Genomic DNA, 23,905 nt, shown 5'->3' on the forward strand with positions numbered 1-23,905 from the left:
GAGTAATACATTCCTCAAGAAATTGTTATGCCAGAACATTTTTAGTTACATCTTTTTTTGTACTGTATTTATTGAGAAGTGGAAAGCATTTTACTGTATTAAGTGAAATGGTCTGGACAATGTTGACTTTGTTTACAGTTTAGAAAATGTGTGCTTTATTTATTTCATTTTACATTGCTTGTGGTATCATTGTAGAGAAGCTACGTATGTTTGCAATGTGTTTGCTCAGTTAGAAATGTAAAAGGAATCTATTTCATTGTTCTTCAACAAAGCTGTGTGCACAAGACAAGTCAAAGAATAAACAATGATCTAAGGTAATATTGGAAGAACTGCCAATATCTTTTTAGTCCAAGCTCATATACAAAATTAATAAATGATGATTTGAATCGATGCAGCTTTCTCAAAAATAACCATAGGAAGACATAGTTAGAAAACATAGCCCAGATAATTTATGTGTTCTGAGCTTCTGTTTGAACAAGATTCCTCTATTCCTAATGATCTCCCTTCCATCCAGGTCTTCATTTCTAGCTTCAGGGTTTTGCACTGGCAGGAAGCACTCTGTGATGGGCTGGATGGCTAGTAAGACGCAGTGTGACAGATATGTCATAGATATTATCATTTTCTATCATCTTACTTGTTATTTGTTTTGTTTCTGTTTCAGGAAGAAAATCCTCAGTGCAGCCTGATGTTTTACTGGGAAGCACTGAAAAAGTGGGTAATCATTTGACTGACTTTCACTTTCAGAATCAGATCAGACTCAGATTCTTTTGTGAACACATCTCATCTCATGTGGCAAGCACATGAAGGATAATGTCAGCTTATTTCCAGCCCAAATTGTGCAGAGTATGATGTTAGAAAACGGCAAAAACAAATCATTCAGAAAAGAGGCTGTTTATGTGTACTGTATAATTATTGATTTAACAGCTTATTGTCATTGACAGTCATTTACAGTCAACTTATATTTGATATCCCTCTGACATCCCAGAAGTAATGAAATATTGTATGTATGACAAGGGACATATCTGATTTTTTTAAGGTTAGAATTGAAATAAATGTGCATGCATACCTACATTTTATTCTTTTTCACATTCAACCACAAATATACAACATGCACACGTGCGCATGCATACTTATGCACACACACACACACACACACACACACACGTACATATATATGCATTGGCTTTAGGAGCCTTTCATGGTATATAATATATGTCCTCAGAAGTCTTTTTCTTTCACCTATTATTATCAGCTAACGCCCCCATACACAATTCTTCCCTGTTGAAACATCTATATGGGTGGAGACACTTTTATTATTTTTCAAGAACAAAATAGACATCATTATTCTGCTTGTGATCAAAAACTGCACATTGCTTATGGAGATTGAGGGATGAAGCTGAACACTTGCTGGATTTATTTGCATTTTGTCAAGCCTTATTAATCCCAGGGTGAAAGAGACATTCCATTATCTGGTTGAGATCAAAGCCTGTGTGTTGCTTGAGGAGGACCTAGAGAGAAGCCAAACTCTTGTTGGAGAGGTTGAAACTGTGTTTAGCCCTTCTTTTATTGTATTTCCCTTGTCCACAAAAGTTCTTGTCAGTCTTCAGTATAGCATTGATGAAGGCAGCAGCTGAATGGCAGCTAAAAGTTAGGCTGTTAGTCAGCATTTATTTCTTGAGTGCACTGTTTAAAATTCTGCTGCGAAACAGTCATGTCTCTCTTTTTTTCAGTTCTCTTTCTGACTATGTGGCTGAAAGACTAAGAAGATGGACTTATGGTGTACAGGAGAATACTTTGTATTTGTATTACTCTTTTTGTCACAAAAGATTTCTCTGCATGAAATTCGTGCTACTCTCGCCAAGGAGAGCGTGTCACTACACTGACAGTGCCACCATTTTTTTTTTCTGCCTACAAATGTATTAATTTTTGTTTTCCTATTGAAGTGGATTTTTCTACAGAATTTTGCCAGGGACAACCCTCTTGTTGCCTTGGGTTCTTTTACATGCGCTGAATGCATGCTGCACACGGGACCTCAGTTTATCGTCTCATCTGAATGACTTGCTCAGTTACTGCTCACTATACCCTCTGGCATGTAGGGCAGCAACAAACCACCACCACTCTTGTCTGTTTGGGGCCAGTCTCTGATGGTACCCCAGGAGTGCTTCAGGGTCTTGAATTCTTCTTTGATTGTTCTGTACGAGGTGTTTTCTGGCCTTCCTCTCTTACGTCTACCTTCTGATGTCCTGTGAAGGGCTGACAGGGTGATGTTAGCTTGCTCTCTTTGCATGACATGTCCAAACCATTTCCGCCTCCTTCTCATTATGACGGTCCCCATGTTCAATTGATTATACAGAAGACTGTTCTCTTTGTTTTATCCGCGCATGTCAGATGGTTTGTCATCAGCACCGGTGTTGTTTGTTTTAGGTGAGGATTGAAGGAACAGTGGTGCAAATTCCAGAAGAGGAGTCAGAGAAGTACTTTCACTCTTGGCCACGGGAACGTCAGATAGGTCCTCTGGTCAGCCATCAGAGCTCCATCATTCCTAGCAGAAGTATCAGTATGGAAAAACACAAAAATCATGATAATTAGTTTTTGTTGTTGTTTCGCTTCGTTTTTATTTTCTTTTGAAAATGAACATGTTTTCAGGCAGATTATTTTTCAGCTTTGTGAATACAAGTATTTTGGACCCTGACAAACTGAATACTGTTTGCTCAATTATGTAATGTATGAACTGCATGCAGAATTGCTATATATAAATATACAAAATAATGGACAAGTGTGTCTCTGTGTGTCCATAGGCCCTGGACAAGAAAAATGAGGAACTGATGTTAGAATATGCTGATGAGTCCATACCTGTCCCCAGACCACACTGGTAAGCACTTCTTGTTGCTCTGCACCAGTGACTTATTTCACTATATGAGACACAATTGACAAGGACTAGTCACTGGGATGAGACAGTTAACCAAGTTCCCATGTCTAGCATGCACTTAGCACATGTAAAAGAACCTTTGGCAACAAACGGGTTGTCCCTGGCAAATTCTGTAGAAAAATCGTATTTGACAGACAAACAAATACGCTAGCTGGCAGAATAAAGACTTTGGGAGAGCAACCCAAATTTTCGATACAATACAATGCAGTGCAATGCAATGCAATATTTGTGCAATAATTGCATAGTGGCGGAGCCATACTGAATGATCATCCCCATTGGAGAGGGTAACACCACCATCAAATCCTTTCCACGACAAACAGCTTAACATGCTGACTCCAGGGATTTTTGATATAAACTAACCATAGGCATGGAGGCAAGGAGAAAAAACTTGAACTCTGTTGTATTGTATTGCATTGTATTATATTGTATTGTATTGTTATGTATTGTATTGTATTACTCTTTGTCATAATAGATTTCTCATTGTGAAATTCAAGCTCTCCCCATAGTGGCTGTTCCAGTGCAAGTCACTTTTTTGTCCCTTTTTTTTTGTTGTTGTCTGCCTTTATGTGTATTTGTTTTCCTATCAAAGTGAATATTTCTACAGAATTTGACCAAGGACAAATCTTTTGTTGCTGTGGGTTCTTTTGCGTTCACTAAGTGCACGCTACACATTGGACCTCAGTATGTTGTCTCATGCAAATGATAAGCGTCCAGACCACCGCTCAAGTTTTAGTGGAGGGGTTGAAAATACTGGCAAATGTGGGATTCAGTCCTCTACGTTCCAATTCTCTCACTTCCCAGGTAGACTTGTAGCCAGCAGGCCTCTGCTCCAGCTGATGTCACAGTGAGAGCAGAGCTTGAAAGGCCAGAGAATTTTAGATAGTTTTACCTGTACTGTGTGATGATGGATTAATGAAACATGAGGATGCTGCTGCTGCTATGGAGGTCCAATTACATGTTTTGGACTACATGAGTGGGCTGTAGTACCTTTCTTTTCTGAAGCAATGATCAAAGGAACTGAACAAAAACTGTCTTCCATCACAATTGACACAATCAAACTTGGCAGTACATCCATCCCTCTTTCCACGTCAGTCAGGAACCTCGGTGTTGTCCTCGACAATACGCTGTCCATGCAAAAATTTATCAGTCAGACATGTCAGTCCTGCTACTGTCAACTGGGGCGCATCAGTGCCATCCGGAAATATCTGTCCACTGACACAACATCTAGACTTGTCGTTTCTCTCATTTTCTCTCGCCTTGACTACTGTAACTCTCTATTGTCTGGTTTGCCTGCTTCATCCATTCAGTCCTTTCAGCGCATACAAAACTCTGCTGCCCGACTCGTCCTCAGAAAGAAAAGACCTGAGCACATCACTCCTCTTTTGCAACATCTCCACTGGCTCCCTGTCTCACACCGAATAAAGTACAGCACTCTATGTTATCGATGCATTCACAAAACTGCCTCTTCCTATCTCTGCGGCTGCCTTCACCTCTACACTCCATCTCGCTCACTACGATCGGCTTTGGATCCACTCTGTTTACGCATACCCAGATTCAAACACTCAACTGTTGGCCGCTGTTCTTTCTCTGTCTCTGGACCTTGCGATTGGAATGAACTTCCTCTTTCTCTTCAAGTCTCCACACTCAGCTCTTTCAAGTCTGGCCTTAAAACCCATCTCTTCCCAAAATAGCCTCCCTTGCCTGCCCTTCCTTGTCTTTAGTTTCTACAGTTTTAGAGTTACGCATGCGTGTGAATGACTGGTGCGAAAGCGCTTTGATTTGTCTCTGCACAAGATTCAGCGCTATATAAATACCATTATTATTATTATTATTATATATCCCAGCATCAGTCAGGCCTGAGAGATACAGAAAAGACATGTGCAGTGTTGGTCAGGATATTGTTTTTAGAACACCGTCAGACACATCATTCAAACGGATGATACATGACCATGTGTTTCCAGTCTTCCCATTTGAGCTCATACGTCTTCCTCCCTCTTCTTCGTTCATGGGCTGCAACTCCCACATTCACTTGTATATACATGAGAGGGCTTTTATGTGTGTGGTTGTTTTTAACCCGCTGTGTAGGCAGCCATACTCTGTTTTCGGGGGTGTGCATGCTGCCCATACAAAACACAACTCTGGGGCTGAAAACAATGATACGCTTCTTATGGTGTTCAAACCCTTTTACTCTCAGCTGACAGCCTTAGATGTTTTACCACTTTACCATGGCAGCTAATAAATTGGTAATTATGTCATTTTAGAAACTGAACCCAAATGAACCTAAAAACAGCAACAAAACAGACAAAGAATGTAATGAAGTCAGATCAGAACATATTGAACTAAACAGAGTTAAACACTTAACATGATTGATAATTGACACACGCAAAAAGAAATTTAATGAAATGAAATAAAACCATAATATATTAAGATACACAAAGTGATGCAGTTAGTAAAAGAGCAGAAAAAAGAAGAGATAATTTAACAAGATCACTCATGTTGCAACAGTTTATACACTTTCTCTTGCATCTGTGCAGGGGAGGCTATCACATGATTCCAGATTCCTTTGAGTTTTGGTACAAGCATCGGAACAGATTTCATGATCGTCTGAGGTTCCAGAGACCCAAGGCAGGAGAGGTCATCAACAGCGACCTTACAATGAAGGCGGAGGATGGCTGGCTACTGGAGACACTTGCACATTGGGTCGTGTAAAAAAAAACAACAAATATAAATATAGCTCTCAGTTTACACCAAGGATATGCAAACATAACTCTCAGTCTTTGTATTCTTTTTGCAGCATGCTCCTCTGTTAATGTTCTTTTCTTGTTTCCATTATCATCTTCCACCAGCAGCTCTTGGTTGTAATCGAACTAAGACTTACTGTCATGCTGATAGGAAATACCACTACTACATAACTGAACTATGATGACTGTCATGCTGATAGGAAATACCACTACTACATAATTGAACTGTGATGACTGTCATGCTGATAGGAAATACCACTACTACATAATTGAACTGTGATGACTGTCATGCTGATAGGAAATACCACTACTACATAATTGAACTATGATGACTGTCATGCTGATAGGAAATACCACTACTACATAATTGAACTATGATGACTGTCATGCTGATAGGAAATACCACTGCTACATAATTGAACTATGATGACTGTCATGCTTACAGGAAATGCCACCTGTATGTCATAAGCAGTCTCTCCGTCAGCTATAAAAATGTGTTTTTACAAATTTTTAATGTGTTTATCATCTTTGATGTGGTCAGTATTTCTCTGTCCTTCCGCCTAATCCCCATCTCAGAAAAAAACAGTTTCTGTGAAGTACCAGTTTTTGCAAAATATTTCTGACAATTATTGACAAAAGATTTAATTTGCTACTGTATATTTGTTGAAGAGAATTACACTCAGTATCAAATATAAGTGAATTGGCGAGAAGCTGAATCTGAAAAAAAAAAACCCAATGAGATTTCATAAAGACCTACTTACTAATATTTATGCTGTACAATACAGTATAGTACTACAATACAACACAATATCAAGCAATACAGTACACAGGATGTTGTGGTGTTGCTCAGTGAGGTCTGTTGATGACGTCCCACTGTTTCAACACCAGAAATGTCAGTATACCTTGGAAGGTAGGAATCAGCTTGGTAGATGCTGTAAAAATAAGCTTCTCCACAGAGCCAGTGTACTGCTTGTAATGCAGCATCATTTTTTAGTCCCAAATGATCTTGCAGTCTGGTGACATCTCAAACAACTATCTGAGATAATTTGAGACTAGGATAATCTTTTTTTCCTTACTGTATTTCCATTGTAACTGACATGACTTCATTGTCTGAGATTTCATTTGCTTCTAGAGTGTACTTTGTTTTAATGTGATGAACCATACTGCACCCACATACCTTTGTGGTTTACTTTTGATCTATACCCCTAGAACTTTACCCAAACAAATCCTTGAAGAAATAAAAAATCAGGTCCTATCTTGGCCTGGTAGTATGAAACAAACTGCCTTTCTCAGTCCGTCTTGAGTGTTCTCCAGCTGAGGATAAAAAGTCTTTCAAAACACAACTCTCCATTGTGCTTGCAATCTTATTGACTATCGTGCATCCTGAACTTCTGTTGGTTGTGCATGTGTGTGTGTTTGCATGTTTGTGCACACGCTTTTGTGTGTTTGTTTGTGCACACACTTGTGTACACAGGAGGGGAAGGTGGCAGAAAGGATAAGACTCTGGTCTGCCTCTACAGTGTCTGTGAGGATGTGGGTTCGAATCCCACTCTCTCCCTTTCTCCCAAGTTTGACTTGACTTGAAAATCAGACAAAGTGTCTCGTCATTCAGTTGAGATGATAAACTGAGTCAGTTGAGATGATAAACTGAGTGCAGCATGCTCTTGGCACACTGAAAAAGAGACCATGGTAAAAAATAAAAATTAAAAAAAAGGCATTGTCCTCTGGTAAAATTCTGTTGAAGAAGTCCACTTTGATAGGTACCCAAATACATACGCATGTACTCCAGGCCTGATCAAGTGTGTTGGGTTACGCTTCTGTCAGGCATCTGCCATGCAGATGTCATGTAGCATGTATGAGTTTCAGTTTCAGTAGCTCAAGGAGGCGTCACTGCGTTCGGACAAATCCATATACGCTACACCACATCTGCCAAGCAGATGCCTGACCAGCGGCGTCGCCCAACTTGCTTAGTCAGGCCTTGAGAAAAAAAAAAAGGTTGATAAATAATAGATAAGTGTACATAAGTAAGTAAATAAATGCCTAAATAGATAAATAAATAAATAATAATTATAATATGAAAAAAAGGTGGTAATAATAATAATAACAATAATAATAATAATATGAATTTGAATAATGGATGCATGTATGAATTTGTCCGAACACAGACGCCACCTTGAGAAACCTTATAACAGCACACACTTGCTGGTCTATAGTGTACTTAATGAATGAATAGTTAAATATGCATAACTTAATGTTGTGAACGCCACAAGTTCCCTGTGTGGGGGCTGTGAACTGCAATTTGCATTATTAATTTTATTATTATTATCATCATTATTATATTGGTCAACATTGTGCTGCAGATTTGATCAAAGTTGATGATGATAAAATGGTTGAACTGATTAGCGACATCATCATGAAGACCAATATTCAGGTGGATAAATCAGGATGGGCCAGCCCAGTGTTACTAGTGTCTAAATCATTGAACAGCATTCCTTCTCTCTGAAGCAGAACAGAGGCTGGACATGTGTACCTGGGTAGATATTATTGGGTTTTATAAGCTGTGTTGTATTATTAATAATGGATTTTTAACGATACTCTCCTGGAGTGGAAGTGATACCGTTACCTATTAAATGGCGGTGAACATGAATCCTATACTGCCTTGTTCACCCCCGGGAAATCATCAGACATTAGATAAAATTGTAAAATACGGCATAAGATGTTACATTTTTTTAAATATGGCAAATATGGGTACATACTCACACTGTGGCATAGATTGCAAAATGCAACTGTTCATGTTTTGAAATATTTAATGATAATAATAATAATTTGTATTTATATAGCGCTGAATCTTGTGCAGAGACAAATCAAAGCACTTTCAAATCAGTCATTCACACGCATGCATAACTTTAAACTTGTGAAACTGAAGACAAAAAAAGGGAGGGGAAGGAGGCCATCTTGGAAAGAGATGGGTTTTTGAGGCCAAACCTTGAAGAGCTGAGAGTGGAGACCTGATGTAGTGAAAGAGGAAGTTCATTCCAAAAGCAAGATCCATAGGCAGAAAGAACGGTGGCCGACAGTGGGGCATTTGAATCTGGGTATGCGAAAGAGTGGGTCCGATAAATCAGTTTCCTTACTTTAAGAGTTATTTTGAAAAAGATATTTCCTGAAACAGACCCTCAATGGAAAAACCGTTCAATGCTGTAAAATGTTTTTGAGAACGTACTCTTAAAATATCCGCCTGTTAATTTGATGATAACAGAGCTTGGGAGAATACAACCACAAACTCTGTGTATCCTTACGTGGGTTATTTCCCCTGAAGCGTCAGGAGAACGCAGAAATCAGGCTACTGTCCCGCAAGTTCCTTTGTGCATACAGCCCCCACCCCTCCCCCATTTCACCCACTGATGATACATTTTCTTGCCACCACCCACAAGTCTCCTTTTCATTTAGTGTGTGTGTGTGTGTGAACTGTGTAGTTCTTAATTTAATGCTAAAATTTCAACATCAGGATGCATTTAGTATTAATTTGTATATGATTATATACATTACGACCGGACTGCATATAAGACATTCTTGTAATCCTGTGGAATTCATTGTGTTTGTATTGTAATATTTTCACTCAAACTGTGTATCGTTTAACCCAAAACTGCATAAACACCTGTAAATCATGTGATGGCTCCCGTCTATGAGATAAGTGGACTCACGGGTTGGAAGCAACATTCATTTCATGTAGTAACCCATTTTGTGACAAAAGAATCATCAAAGACGTGTTTGTTGAATAAGTGCATGAGAGAGGATAAAGGACTAGAGTTGGGTACCGGTTCAGAAATCCAACCAGTTTTTGACCGCATTTGATGATGGGTTTGTTTGTTGTTGTTTTGTTGTTGTTTTTGTTTGTTTGTTTATTGCAGTTAATGGTTTGGTTATTACCAGTTTCAGTATTTTTACATCAGCACATGACACAACTTCATGATAAATCCATTTGAATGCTACCCTTCATATTCACACACACACACACACACACACACACACACATATATATATATATATATATATATATATATATATATACTGGAAAAGATTTAAGCAGCTTTGCTTCTAGTCCAAGAGAGAGAGAATGAATGAATAGTTTATTCATTCCAGGCTAAGGCCCCAAAATCAAGGGGTATGTAAAAACATATACCATCATTCATTATAATAGGTATACAGTCTGTTATGAGCAAAGTGTCTCTCTTAATTTTGCGAAACAAAAATAACAAAGGCTTTTCACCACCTTTGATTTATTGAAGACATTAACATCTCAAAACGGAAGAGACTATAGGCTGCCTATATTTTTTCTGGGATAAACTATTAGCTTAAACCGAATCACGGGACATACTAGGACAAAATGCGTCTCATCTTCTTCAGTTGTAATTTCCACAAAATGGGCATATCATGTTTTGTTCGGTTTAGGTCTTGTACACATGGTGATGGACACGAATACCTGATACATCAAATCGAAACTGACATAATTTGGATTTGGATCACAGCACGATGTAAATTCAGAGATAGGTGTGGTGTGACGAAATGCGAAGTCCCAGTGAACAGAGAGTACGTTTGGAACCGTTCACTTGTCCGAATGCAGTTTTACCCGTTCTGCAAATCAAAATATGTTAGTCTTTGGCGAAAGTCATGATTAAATAATTCAACATTTCCTGTGCCTTGACGTACTGAGTCAAACATGCACACATCCAAATTTGAATAAATGCGTTTTTGGATTGGTAACCCATGTATTTTTTTGCCTACAGCTCCGAGATGGAATAGCGTAGTATTCTTTACGAGGCAGCCTATTTTCTTCCACACCGACAAGCTTTAACCAATATTTCATACATCGCATAACAGAATTTGTAGCAACTGGATATCTGCTGTTTTCGCCATGACAAAATCATTTGGTGTTGGTTTATCTATCCATCAAAAGGAGCTTCAGAGCAAAGAAATGTATATTCCCACAATGATCACGAGCTTAAAATGGTCCCCATAAATCCGCACCACATTGCAAAATAGGTTGTATTTTTGCATCTGCATTTTCAGTTAGATTTCTAGCAAATCATTCAGTATATACAAGTTTTGCAAAACACACAACAGAGCGCTCTTCCCTTAACTGGCTAAATCTTTGCAACTGCTGTGAAACTTGATTTCACTGTTAAGTCCTACGTTCCCCAGCAGCCGACCAAATATCTCCCTTTCCTAAAAACAATAGTATTGCACAGAGAGAGAGAACGAGAGTGTGTGTGTGTGTGTGTGTGTGTGTGTGTTGCATCACTGGCAGCAGTTCTCATTTTATGTAGTGCATTGCTCAAACTCACTGGCGAATGAACAAAAATCTTGCTCCCAAAACAACAAGTATATGGTTCATAAACAGCATAGATCTGTGCACATGTATAACCAGGTTATGTGAATAAAACTATAATCGTTACCACAAACAGAATTCCATCATTTACTCTCTATTTTTTCTTTCTTTCTTTTTTTTAAAAATGAAACGTTCATACAAATGAAAAATGTTAGTTTATTTTAAGGTTACAATCGCTTACAGGGCTACATTGGCGACGCAGCCCGAATTTAACAGAGAGAAATCTGTGGTGACAAAAACTGAAAAAAGTTATACAGTACACTGCATTACAACACAATGCAATACGATACGATACGATACGATAGATATGATGTAAATGGAATTCGTATATTATGAAGAGAGAAGCAGAGAGAGAAAGTGAGAGAGAGAGAGAGAACAAACTGAAAGCTGAGTGACTGACGGCAACCGCACAACCGCAATCACTCAAAAAGCTTCTTCTCTCTCTCTCTCTCTCTCTCTCATCTTTTCCTTCTTTCCTGAGCTGGACTTATATATACTGAGAGAGTGAGAGAGAGAGAGTATACATAAGACATATATATATATATATAGAGAGAGAGAGAGATGATTATATGTCATCTGAAAATAAAATGTCAGTGGAACACTGCTTACATTCTGATGTTCCTCGAGGTACCGCTTTCAAATCGGTACGTATATAACGCTAAATCACTGACTGCCCGTTCAGAGTGGAAGAGAACAAGGAATTCCGCACAGTGAAAAAAAAATCTTACAAGTATTCTTTTTTCGACGAATACATAGGTAAATATATACACAACATTGTTCCGCAGAAAGTGACAATTAATTCTTTTCGAACTGGTGATATTTGGTAGGGCCAGCAGTTGATCTCCATGGTGTATCTTTTTTTCTGTTCACCTGTTTTCGTAATTTGTGTTTTGCTTTTTTTTTTTTTTTTTTGTTGTTTTTTTTGTTAGTTTCTTTCTTTCTTTTTCCTTTTTTTTTTTTTTTTTTGTTTGTTTCTTTTTGGGTTTTTTTTTTGTTGTTTGTTTCTTTTTCCCCTTTTTTTTTTTGGTTTCTTTTTGGTTGTTTTTTTTTTTTTTTTTTTTTTTTTAGTTTCTTTCTTTTTTTCCTTTTTTTGTGTGTTTTTGTTTGTTTCTTTTTGTTTGTTTTTTGTAAGTTTCTTTCTTTCTTTTTCTTTTTCTTTTTTTTTTAATTTTATTTTCTATCTTTTATTTTTTTTAATTATTTTTTTAGCTGTTGTCGTTTTTCATTTTGTTTCGTTTTTAAAACATGAACTCCTTCCACGGGTACTTGTTGCCCAATTGATCCCCTAGAATACACTCCTGTCCATTCGCAGTGACGATATGTCCATTGTTGTCAACCAGCACCAAGGTGGGGATTCCAGACACCCTATACTTCTGACACAGCTTTTCCTGAAAATAAATGGAAGGAAAAAAATGAAACAGGAGCCATTTCAACGTAACATCTTGAATTTTACATATTTCATGAAATGCCCTTTTCCATGAAATTTATATTGCCAACGTCTAAGACCACTTCGAACAAGAATTCGGAGGTTTGCTGTCTGATATCAGAATGTCATACTCATATAATAACCTAGTTCCCTTATGTATTGCATATATCATTTCCAACATACTGGGTGTATCATGTATACATTTGTTTGGCATGCTCAACTTTGTGTGTTGTATATGTTTTGTGACGGACATTTTGCAGCTACTAAAGGCTATGAAATGTACATTCCTTCGGTATTTTCTGTTAAATTTGCCTTTTGTGAGGAAAGTTCAGTCACTTGTCAAAAATATGCAATACCGTGAACACTTATACTGATCCATTGTTTATATTCTATCATGTTTGTTTCAATTTATATATTTTCATTAAAGAATACTGGTTATGACAGTAGCTCTTTTTGTGAATATGGCTTTGTATGACTGCCAAACTGACAATAGGGCTTAAGCGTATGTTTCCAAAATATAAACAAAAGGTTAAGACTGAGAAACCGCGAACATACTGTAAACAACTGTGGACAGCCGATAGTATTGAAGAACTACGGGGTTGTTCTGAAGTGACAGACTGGGATGTATTCGTTAGTAACTGCACAGACCCCCGTGAGTTGGTTGATACCGTTACAGAGTATATAAAGTTTTGCGAGGAAAATATTAAAACAAGATCAGTATGAGTGTACCCAAACAATAAACCTTAGGTTACAAAGGAATTAAAAATGCATTTGAATCAATAGAAATTAGCTTTTCTGCAAGGTAAACAAGGTGTATACAGGGAAAAGGAAAAGGCCTTCAGGTGGCAATCAAGGTTAGCTAAGTTACAGTACAAAAACAGAGTTAAGTTACAGTACAAAAACAGAGTTAAAGAGAAGTTTAAATCTGGAAACATTAAGGAAACCTGGGAGGGTCTTAGCGGAATAATGATGGGTCAGAATGGAAGTAGAAAGAATGTTGTTAAAACAGTCAATCCGCTTGCTATCGCCAACGAGCTCAACTAGTTTTATGGACGTTTTGACGTTGGGGATTTTAGTGACCAGTGTGAATTTTATACTAGTCAACTGAACCAGAACATTTTGAAGTTACAGAGGATGATGTTGTGGGAATCTTCTCGAGGCTGAACTCATACAAATGCCCAGGTCCAGATGGCTTAAAAAGCCAAGTGTTAAAATCTTGTGCGAGACAGCTTGGGGGGGGATCTTTACATGCATCTTCCAGTGCCTTTTGGACTGTCACTTTTTACCCAGATCATGGAAAACATCAACAATTATTTCCATACCTAGAAATTCAAAACCCAGTAATTCAAATGATTTTCACCCCATTGCCTTAACGCATATAGCTGTAAAATGTATGGAGAAATTAATTAGTTTGCCAGCGTTTACTGAACGACGTGACAGGTCTTCTAGAACATTCCAGTTCGCTTACAAAGCCAATAGAAATGTTGAAAACGCTTCCCCTACACTTCTTAATATGATTTCTCAGCACCTGCAAGATACAAAGGCTTATGTAGGATTTTATTTATAGATTTTTCTAGTGCTTTTAATACTATTGAACCTTTTGACGATGATCATGTGGAAGTTGTACCATGTTTCAAATATTTAGGTAAAATAACTGACAACAAACTTTCTTTTAATGAGCACATAGACATGATAGTAAAGAAAGCCCATCAACGTATATATCTGTTGAGGAAGCTTAGACCTTTCGATGTTAGTCCAGATATACTTCAGAACATGTACAGAAGTCTTACCGAAAGAATTTTAATCTTTAACATTGTGTCTTGGTATGGAAGTATCAGTATGAAAAAACAGAGGACGGCTAGCTCGAACTGTGAACATGGCTGGCGAAATTACCGGAACTAAACAACTATCCTTACACGACCTTTTCCACCAGGCAGCGAGGCGAAAGGCTGTCCAGATTACAAATGACTACTCTCACCCCCTGTACCCCTGTTTTGATATACTTCCCTCTGGTCGGTGATATAAAATTCCGCTAGCAAAGAAAAACGTGTTTAAAAACTCTTTCGTTCCTACAGCGGTATCTGTTTTAAACGCCTCTTTGCAATGACTATATTCAACTGTCGTACAGTGTGATTTATATTTTTTTACATGATCTTGTTATCTACAAAGTTTAGCTTTTATTTGCATGCCTGTGATCTATACCTATAGTTTGTGTGCCTTAATCCAATAGATGAAGTGATTTATTCATTTAGTATCTTATCATATGAATAATTTTCTATTCTACATATGAAATGGTCTTAATCTGCGACTTATCTGTTCTTAAACTTGCATTGTGGCACTGGATGTGTGTGTGTGTGTGGGGGGGTGGGGGGGGGGGGTGCGTGTGTGTGTGTGTGTGTGACTGTGTGAGTGTGTATTTTTAAAGGTTCCTTGTTATATATGTATAACCAAGTTTAATTTTATGATTAAGACTTATTAACTAATGTATTTGTATGTCGAACCTTCGTATTCATTTTGTTAACAAGTCTACTGTGATGTTGATGGTGCAGCGCCCCTCCGTCCCTCACCCCCAACCATTTCCCGCCCTGTTCGTGTGAGTGTTTTAATTTAAAATGATAGAATGAATGTCTTCACTTTTAAGTTTAAATAAGGGTTTGTTTTTTGTTGTTGTTTTTTTGTTTGTTTGTTTTTTGTTTTGTTTTTACGACGAGCCTGAAGGCGAATTTCGGTACTCTGTATCAGACAATAAATTAATTAATTAAAGCCAGGACCACATTTTTCTATTTCAGATAAAAATGGATACATTTCTATGGCAATATTTTCACACTTGTGTTTAGTTGTTTTCATTTCCTTATCCAAGTGAGCTTAAGTGCTGAAGTATATTTTCTGTCTGCTACATTTACCACCACCACTACCACCCCCACACCCTACATTTATCAAACTCTTTGTAGCTGTTTTTCTGTTTGCCCTATCTTGTTTACCATTCCATACAAAATGGAAAGACATTTTTTTTATGTTATTTACAAAGTCGTCCAGGGGGTGGGGTTGAGGGGTGGGAAGTAAAACTGATGATGGATGATTTTGGATACGATTAGAGACTTCGGCACAGCACACCTCCCAAGAGGAGTAATTCTTCTTTCAATCCAAATTTTGAATAGCACTCTTACTTCTGAAAACGTTTCTGCTAAGTTGATTTACCCACGCTTTTTTTATGTTGATTTTGAATCATACCCCCAATATTTTGAACTTTTTAGGGTTTCAAGTTACATTCATCTGTTGCATGTATTTTGTTCCTGAATTCTTTTTGCTGCCAAACCAATAAATGATAACGGCTTCCCCAGCGACAGGAATTATTTCGAGACTGTCGTCGTTCGATCTTCTCGTCAGTGTCTGTTGGTACGCAAGGGCAGAAACAAAAAGACCCCAGTTCTTATGACATTAACGGACCAGTCTTGTGAACACCCCCCCCTCCCACCCCCACCCCTCCCCAATTACCAACTTCCACACCACTATTATCACACCCCCTCCCACCCCCACACCTGCTTCTTCCAAAATCACCCTTGTAACTTCTCGACGCAAAAGCGACCGGGCCACTGTCCTGGGATAGTTATAGTTAGTTACATTAGGGTTTAACGTCAACACCCACATCAGGTAATATAGCGACAGGATAACAATTCCCGGGGAAAATGGCGGAGAGAACCTATCATCTAACACTACACAGACACCACCACCACCACAATGACACCATGGGCAGACAAAGGCAGAGTAAATGTCAGTTTTGATGTTGGGATGACTGTGATTCCACTGTGAATTCGAACACATTCGAGTTCGGACAAGATATATATTATGTATGTATATATGACTGATTATCTCACCCCTTCAGATGGTATTAGGCCTTTCTGAATAAATATCTGAGTCCTGAGAGACAGCGAGTTCGGCGTTCTACCAGGCACCTACTTCTTCATCTTCTTCATGTTCTGCCACTCCCACATTCAATCGTATCAGTCACTCCTACGTTCACTCGTATCAGTGTTCGTGAATGACAGTTTTAACACCCGCCACGTATAAGCAGTCATACTCCGTTTTCGGAGGTGTGCATGCTCGGTATTTTCACGTTTCCATAACCCACCGAACGCTGACATGGATTACAACAGGATCTTTAACGTGCGTATTATTTTGATCTGCCACACGTAGACAAAACAAAAATTCAGGCGCTGGCAAGTCTGCACATTGTGCTGAACTGGGAGATGGAAAAAATCTCCACCTTTGACCCACCAAGTGCACCGCGGAAACCGTGGATCGAATACAAGGAACTCGGGCAGGGCACCATGTGACCAACGCTCTAACCATTCCACAGGGCCACTGCTGCCGTCACTGACAATTCAGGCACAGGACGAAGGAAATAATAGGACACACCTAAACCAACAGACTGGGCCTAGGATCACCAAAAATGGAATGGTGGTCCAAGGCAAAGGAGAAAGCAAAAAGAGACATGATCATACAGGAGATCAAGAAGGAAGTGGATGATAAAAGAGTCTAGAAGGTAGTTCAGCAAGGCCAGCAGGGGCAGTGGACAAAAAGGGAAAATGCACTCCAAAGCTGGAGCGACATGTGGAACATGGCCCCTCTGAGGATCAGCTTCACCCTAAGATCTGTGTACGACTTCCTTACCTCGAATACAAACTTGGTGAAATGGGGGAAAGCAGAGAACCCTGCGTTCCCACTCTGCCTGGCAAACAAACAGTGGAACATGTTCTAAGCTCATGCAAAGCGGCGTTGAGCCAAGGACGGTACACATGGAGGCATGACAAAGTGCTAAAAGAAATTGCACACGTGGTGAGCACGGTCCAAGGAGCATCCACACCACCCGAAGTTCCAACAGAGTTCCTCTCTCCAGAAGACAATAAAGTCTGGCCAGGAACAGCTGTAACATCTAAAGCATGGAAACGTGGGCTGCTTGATGGTGCCGAAGATTGGGAATGCACAGCTGACCTACCAGAGGGGAAGAAACACCCGGAAATCATCAGCAAGAGAGGCATGAGACCTGACATAGTACTCCACTTCAAGGCAACGAAAAAAGCAATCCTGATTGAGCTCACTGTGCCATACGAAAGCAGAATGGAGGAAGCCCACATTTTCAAACCGAGAAGTATGCTAGTCTAGCCAGCAGCCTGAGAGAATCTGGCTGCCAAGCCAAAGTCCTCGCCATAGAGATTGGTGCAAGAGGGTTTGTGAGCACATCTGCCTATAGCCTCATGAGATGTCGATTTCTGGCAGAGAGAGGACAAGGGCTCTAAAAGCAATGGCAGAAGCAGCAGAAAAGAGTTCCAGATGGATCTAGTCGAAGAGGAATGAAAGAAAACTTCATAAGGATTAAATTCTCCTACTCAAAACTAGGCATATGATGGATCAGTGGTTAAAACGCCTGCCAGAAAAGGTGACTTAGTCTTGAAGTGGCGACCACCCTGGAGGCGCGGGTTCGAACCTGCTGAGGACCAGGAGAAAAAAAAACATACAAAGGCGGCAATATAAGAGCATCCAGGAGTCATGACCTGGGTGCGGCTCGGCCCCCTTCCAGTGTAAGGAGTTAAGGGCCGAAACACTTGACTGAGGGGGTTTCTTCTCTTAAGACCTTGTACTGCCCAGCTCTCCTAAGAGTTTCTTATCACAGGCACAGCCACCTGCCAAACTAAACCTGAGCCAAAACTAACAGCTGGGGACTCACCACCTTGCGCTGGTCCACAAAGGGCACAGCCAGCCATGGCATTTTCGCGAAGTACTTGTCGAACGACTCCTGGTCTTTGTCAGAGCTGACGAAGATGATCTCGAATTTCTTGCCGCTGGCCTTGATGGCGTTGTAGCAAGTGATGAGAATTGGGGTGAAGGCACGGCACGGGGGACACCAGTGAGCTGAGAAGTAGAGGCCTGCATGGAAGGAGCACACACACACGCGCGCAAGTACACGATATTTACGCAGCAAAACGAGAGAGAGGGAGAGGGACACAAAGAGAGAGAGAGAGAAGACAGAAACAGAGACAGACACAGAGATAGATCGACAAACATATACATTCAAAGAAACAAACACGTATATTACTAACAATATGAATTTTGAAATATGATAAATAATACATAGGTATGCTTGGCAAAATGAATATTGTGCGTTTTGAGATTTTAAATTCGGTGAGAGTTGGAGTGTCTGTTCTCCTATAATTATATAACTTTCTGTCTTTAGTTTGTGTTTTGGAAGTATCAAGAGCACTTCAATGTCAGCATGAAGACTCAGAAGAGTATTGTGTTGTTGCATTTCTCTTTGTCACAAGAGGTTTCTCTGTGGAATTAAGGATGCTCTCCTAAGAGAGAGCGACTGGGATTTTTTTCCTGCCAGCAAGTGCATCTTGGTTTACTATCAAAGTGGATTTTCTAAAGAAGTTTGCCAGGGGCAACCTTTTTTTTTTTATCATCTTCCCCCCCTCCCCCCCAACCCCTTTTCTTTAAACATGTGAAAAGTGCATGGTGTACACAGGCCTCAGTTAACTGTCTCATTCGAAAGACTGGCATGAGGAGGTGGACAGAGAAGCTGACAGATGCGGTGGGAGTGACACATCTGAATAGCGATAAGATAAGAACTGCAATTTGGCATCGTACTTAACAGGAAGCCACTCAGCATAGTTCTTTCACTGAAGAGCGATGGTACATGTTCTCACTTTCTTTTCCTCCACACACACACACGCGCGCGCACACGCACACACACACACACACACACACACCACACACGCGCGCGCGCTTGCGCAAAACGTGCGGTGCGCACACAAATCACTGTTCCTATCGACAGAGATGTAACAGTTAAAATTCGACAGAGATGTAACAGTTAAAATTTTAACAATGATAGATGTAAAAATTGATACTGCATGCTGGTAAAGATAACCCATACTACACTTATCATATGAACTCTGATGGTGTAAAAGAAACTGAGTTAGAAAATAATTTGGGTGTTTTGGTGGATAAAAATTTAACTGTTGAACGGCACATTACTGCTGCAGTAAAAGGAGGGGGAGGGGTGGGGGGCAGAAAAAGAAAAAGAGGCAAACAGAATAGCAGGCATGGTCACTCATCTTATTCAGTTTAAAAGAAAGATGTGATAGTGCCATTACTTAAATCATAACTTAGACCAATCCTGAATATGGTAATGTAGTATGGTAAGAAAACCTTAGAAAACATATTGACTTAATTTTTTTTTAATGTGCAGAGAAGATTTACAAAGCAAATCAGAGGGATGAGTAGTATGTCCTACGAAGACAGACTAAGTAGTTTGAAACTGCCAAACCGTGAATATCGCAGTTAAGGGGTGATATGATCGAGACACACACAAAAAAATGCATGGACATACTATGATAGGAGCACAACACGTAATCTTTTTATTCAAAATGACAGTCCTACCAGGGGACACCACTAAAACTGACGAAAGCATTCACCAAATCAAATCTTTTTCACACTTTTTTTTAAAAAATCTGTTTTATTTCAATCTTTTAACCCCTAGGCTGCCTGCATGACGAGATAACTCGTCATGGCAAGCACGTATGCTTCGCTGCCTGCATGACGAGATAACTCGTCATCGAAATATTCTGACTTTTCCCTGGTTTGCATTCACTTCCGTGGCAAAAATAGTGGTAGCTTTAGCCTGGGGAATCTCTCTAGATTCTATTCATAGCTAGAAACCCCATCTACGTCATGAAGCAGTCCTTTATTTGAACGTTTTGGTTGGGTCACTGTCCAAGTGTTTGCCTGACTTCTCTCCTCGCTCGCTCAACAAAATGTCGGACTGACGCCGTGCTCAAGACATGCGATCGTGACGAACTAAATCAACCATGATTTCCTTCTTTAGCTGATGCTCAGAAAGAATTGAAGCGTAAATTCGAAGGAGAAGATAGAGATGAACATTTATAGGACGATCTGATAGAAAATAAAGGGAGTAATCAAGAGAGTGGCCAAGATGCGACTGTCAGTGAGTGATGCCGGCTGTACAGATGTTAGCGGACGACAGATGACCGAATTAGCAGCAGAGCGATATTCTTGGCACGCAGCCAACGCGGTCTGATGAGAACTGAATCAAGTGACCGCGTGAGAGGGGTGAGGAGGAGGGGGGGTGGAGACTGAGGGGGCGTGGCCTCACATCCATCTTATCACTTGGAGAAGTCACAATGTATTGTGTATCTATCTCTTAAAAAATATATATATATTGTGGTTGTTCTAGCATGATTTTGTGTTTGCAGATATCCATTTGTCCAGAAAATATGATGTTTTTGTGCAAATTACCTGACTAATGTTTGTAATGAACAAGTTGAAAATGTGACAAAAAACAAAACACTGATTTCAAAACAACAGCATGTCACTAAAAATATATAAAATGGGGAAAACAGCATGTGTTTTGTATTCTTTATTCATTTACCTTTCAGAAAATATATACTTTTATGGGTCTTTCTCCAATAACAAAGAGCACAGAATTTTTGGAAAATTTATACCCGTTTTTTGTGAAAAAACCCTGGCAAATAGATTTCACTTAAATCTTATTTTCCTGGCAGCGAAAGGGTTAAAATTGATTTGTCTTTTTTTCTTTTCTTTTTTTCTTTTTTCTTTTTTTATTTTTATTTTTTTTAACTAATACAAAGAGTGCAGAGATATTACAGAACGGAAAAGATACTTGCAACTCTCGTCATTGAAAGGAAGAAGATCAAAAGGAGATAATCCAGGCATACAAAATATTGAATAATTAGACAACATCAATCCAGACAAAATGTTGGTTAAGAGTTCTTCTGTTAGAATAAGGAATAGTGAGGCAAAACTTAAGACATTGTATCACTAACATCCTTAAGTTTAGTTTTACTAATCGAGTTATCAAGCACTGGAACAGTCTGAACATTAAGTGACTAACATTAAAACTGTAGAAAGTCTTATCAAGTTCAAAACTCTGCTCGATAGTGATCCCTTAGCGCAACAGAGTTTTAAAGATTCTTATTAGGATTTTATTTCATTAATTATTTAAAAAAATTTTAAAAATTAAAAATTGGAGTAGGCATAAAAGCAAACCAATAAGAAATTTTGAAACAAGAACTCAAAGGGTTAGGATTGGTAGTTCTTTCTCCGGTAAAGCTGATGTTATAAGTGGCATACCACAAGGTAGCATATTAGGACCTGTACTATTTATTCATAAATGATCTCCCTTGCGAACTAAAGAGTACATGTAAAATTTTTGCAGATGACACAAAATTATACAACTCGCCAAAATTCTATCAGGATTTACAAAACAGATATATATTGAAACATTGAAAAATGGTCAGACACATGGAATCTATATTTTAATGCTAAAAAATATAAAGTACTTCATATTGGGAAACCAAACCAAGAGAAAGAATACATAATGAAAATCGGAGACAAAGAAATAATAGTATCAAAATGTGGTGAGGAAAAAGACTTAGGTGTCACATTTGACAAAAATTTATCATTTGACAAACATATAACAAATAGTATAAACAAAGCAAACAGAATGATTGGAATAATAAAAAGAGCATTTACATTTACAGATAAGGTTACTCTCTTACAGCTATATAAAACAGACCTATCCTAGAATATGGAAACATTGTATAGTACCCAATGCAAATAAATCAGTCACAAGCAATAGAAAGGGCTCAAAGAAGAGCAACAGAGCTGGTCTATAGCATAAAAGATTATTCATATCAAGAAAGATTAAAGTACTTACAACTACCATCACTTAAAGCAAGAAGAGTAAGAGGGGACTTGATACAGACGTACTAAATATTAAATGGGTTTGATGATGTAAACAAAGCATGCTTTTTTGTAGACACTACAATAAACAGTACAGACAAAATATTTAAACAATATTCCAGAAAAAATCTCAGAAAGTTTACATTTAGTAACAGAGTAACAAACAATATCAAACGTGCCCCTAGTATAATACTTTTTAAAAACCTCATAGATAAACATGAGTTATTGACAAAAACGAAATACGAATTTGATGGATAAAATGACTGAGCTATCAACGACCTGACCAACAATATTATAAAGGAGTAAATCTGAAGAGGCATAAAAAGCCAAAAATGGCTAAGTTGTATATAACAACGCCCCTGATCCTGATGCTGAAAAGGACCGAGAGGTTTAAACATTAGCGCCAACTACCACCACTGCTACTACTACTACTCCTAGTCCACTACTACTACTACTGGGGTTAACTTGTGGAACAATCTGCCTAGTCATATTATCGCTGCAGGACCACTCAAGCCTAACAATCTAAAACAATTATCAGGCAACACTGGAAGGATTTTAGCTTCCAAATAGATTTCTCCATTGGAAGCTAGCAGTAACACAAGTAATTGCACGCTCAAGTAAGCCCTCTTAAAAACATACTGTAATTTTTGAAAAATCCAAATGATCGGGCAAAACGCTGATAAATCCTGAAAGACGCGATATTGATATGACATATGATATACGATATAGGCCTATACCACATATGATATCAGTAATGATATGGGCCTATGATATGATATGATATATGATTAAACCACTCACCAATCAGACTGTTTGCTTTTAAATTTTCAGTAGGAATGCGTTCTCCATTTTTCCCCAAAAGATCGGTTCCAAGAACTTTAGCCAAACTGGACATGGTTATTATGATTATAAAATTAGTCCGACAGGCTGTGCTCTTGATAGATGACTTGCACAGTAAACTTGTGTTGCACGAAAAAAAAAAAGCCGGTCTACAATATTTCGTGTCACCAGAACTTTTCGCAAACTTTCCAGAAGAGTTCACAGAAAAAATTGACAATAATAATAGATGAATAAAAACAAACTTAATAAATAGAGCACAGCACACGACACACACACACACCCACACACAAAACTTCGTCGACAGTTTGGTGCTGACCGAGGTCACAGCCCCAAATAGTAACCACCTCAGAGTGTACCCCTGGATATTCTGGGCCGCATTGTTTTCCGACGATGTTAGCAACTTATTGTATTGCACTGCGTTGCGTTGCGTTGCGTTGCGTTGCGTTGTGTTGTGTTGTGTTCTATCACTTTATGTCACAATAGATTTGTCTGTGTGAAATTCGGGCTGCCCGCCACAGTGCAGTGCCAGCCTTTTTTTCTTCTTCCCCGCCCCCCCCCCCCCCTTCCCCCCTGTCTACACGTGTACTTGTTTTACTATCAAAGTGCATGTTTGCATGTTTCTACACATTTTGCCAAGGACAACTCTTTCTTTGCCGTGCGTTCTTTTACGTGCGCTGAGTGCATGCTGCATACGGGACTTCGGTTTGTCGGCTCATCCGAAAGACTAACACCCAGACCACCACTGTAAGTCAAGTTACAGGGGGGGCAAAAAAAATCCTGGTCCGTGAATGGGACTCGAA

The 23,905-nt window shown here is 39.0% G+C and overlaps 2 protein-coding genes across 4 annotated transcripts in view; one reads left to right on the forward strand and one right to left on the reverse strand.

Annotated features, from left to right (window-relative positions):
- Positions 1–7,215, forward strand: part of LOC143284695 (pyridoxine-5'-phosphate oxidase-like) — a 10,023-nt gene extending 2,808 nt beyond the window's left edge. Inside the window, exons 4-7 of one of the 3 annotated variants that reach the window (XR_013055599.1) lie at positions 662–711; positions 2,425–2,551; positions 2,799–2,872; positions 5,464–7,215. Coding sequence is in view for 2 of the 3 variants with exons in the window: in XM_076591630.1 (XP_076447745.1) it covers positions 2,826–2,872; positions 5,464–5,638 (222 nt within the window). In the remaining variant the exon portion in view is untranslated. Of the gene's footprint in view, positions 1–661; positions 712–2,424; positions 2,552–2,798; positions 2,873–5,463 lie in introns of those variants that run through there. The other 2 variants (XM_076591637.1, XM_076591630.1) reach the window with 2 other exon arrangements.
- Positions 7,216–12,273: 5,058 nt separating this feature from the next.
- Positions 12,274–23,397, reverse strand: LOC143284713 (nucleoredoxin-like). Its single transcript, XM_076591653.1, has 3 exons — positions 23,067–23,397; positions 18,211–18,410; positions 12,274–12,447 (listed from the first exon to the last, which is right to left on the reverse strand). Exons 1-3 carry the CDS (start codon positions 23,158–23,160, stop codon positions 12,298–12,300), a joined length of 444 nt encoding a protein of 147 aa, XP_076447768.1. The 5' UTR covers positions 23,161–23,397; the 3' UTR covers positions 12,274–12,297.
- Between the last annotated feature and the right edge of the window lie 508 nt (positions 23,398–23,905).

Source organism: Babylonia areolata, chromosome 1, assembly GCF_041734735.1.
Source record: "Babylonia areolata isolate BAREFJ2019XMU chromosome 1, ASM4173473v1, whole genome shotgun sequence".
NCBI classification, from domain to species: Eukaryota; Metazoa; Mollusca; class Gastropoda; order Neogastropoda; family Buccinidae; genus Babylonia; species Babylonia areolata.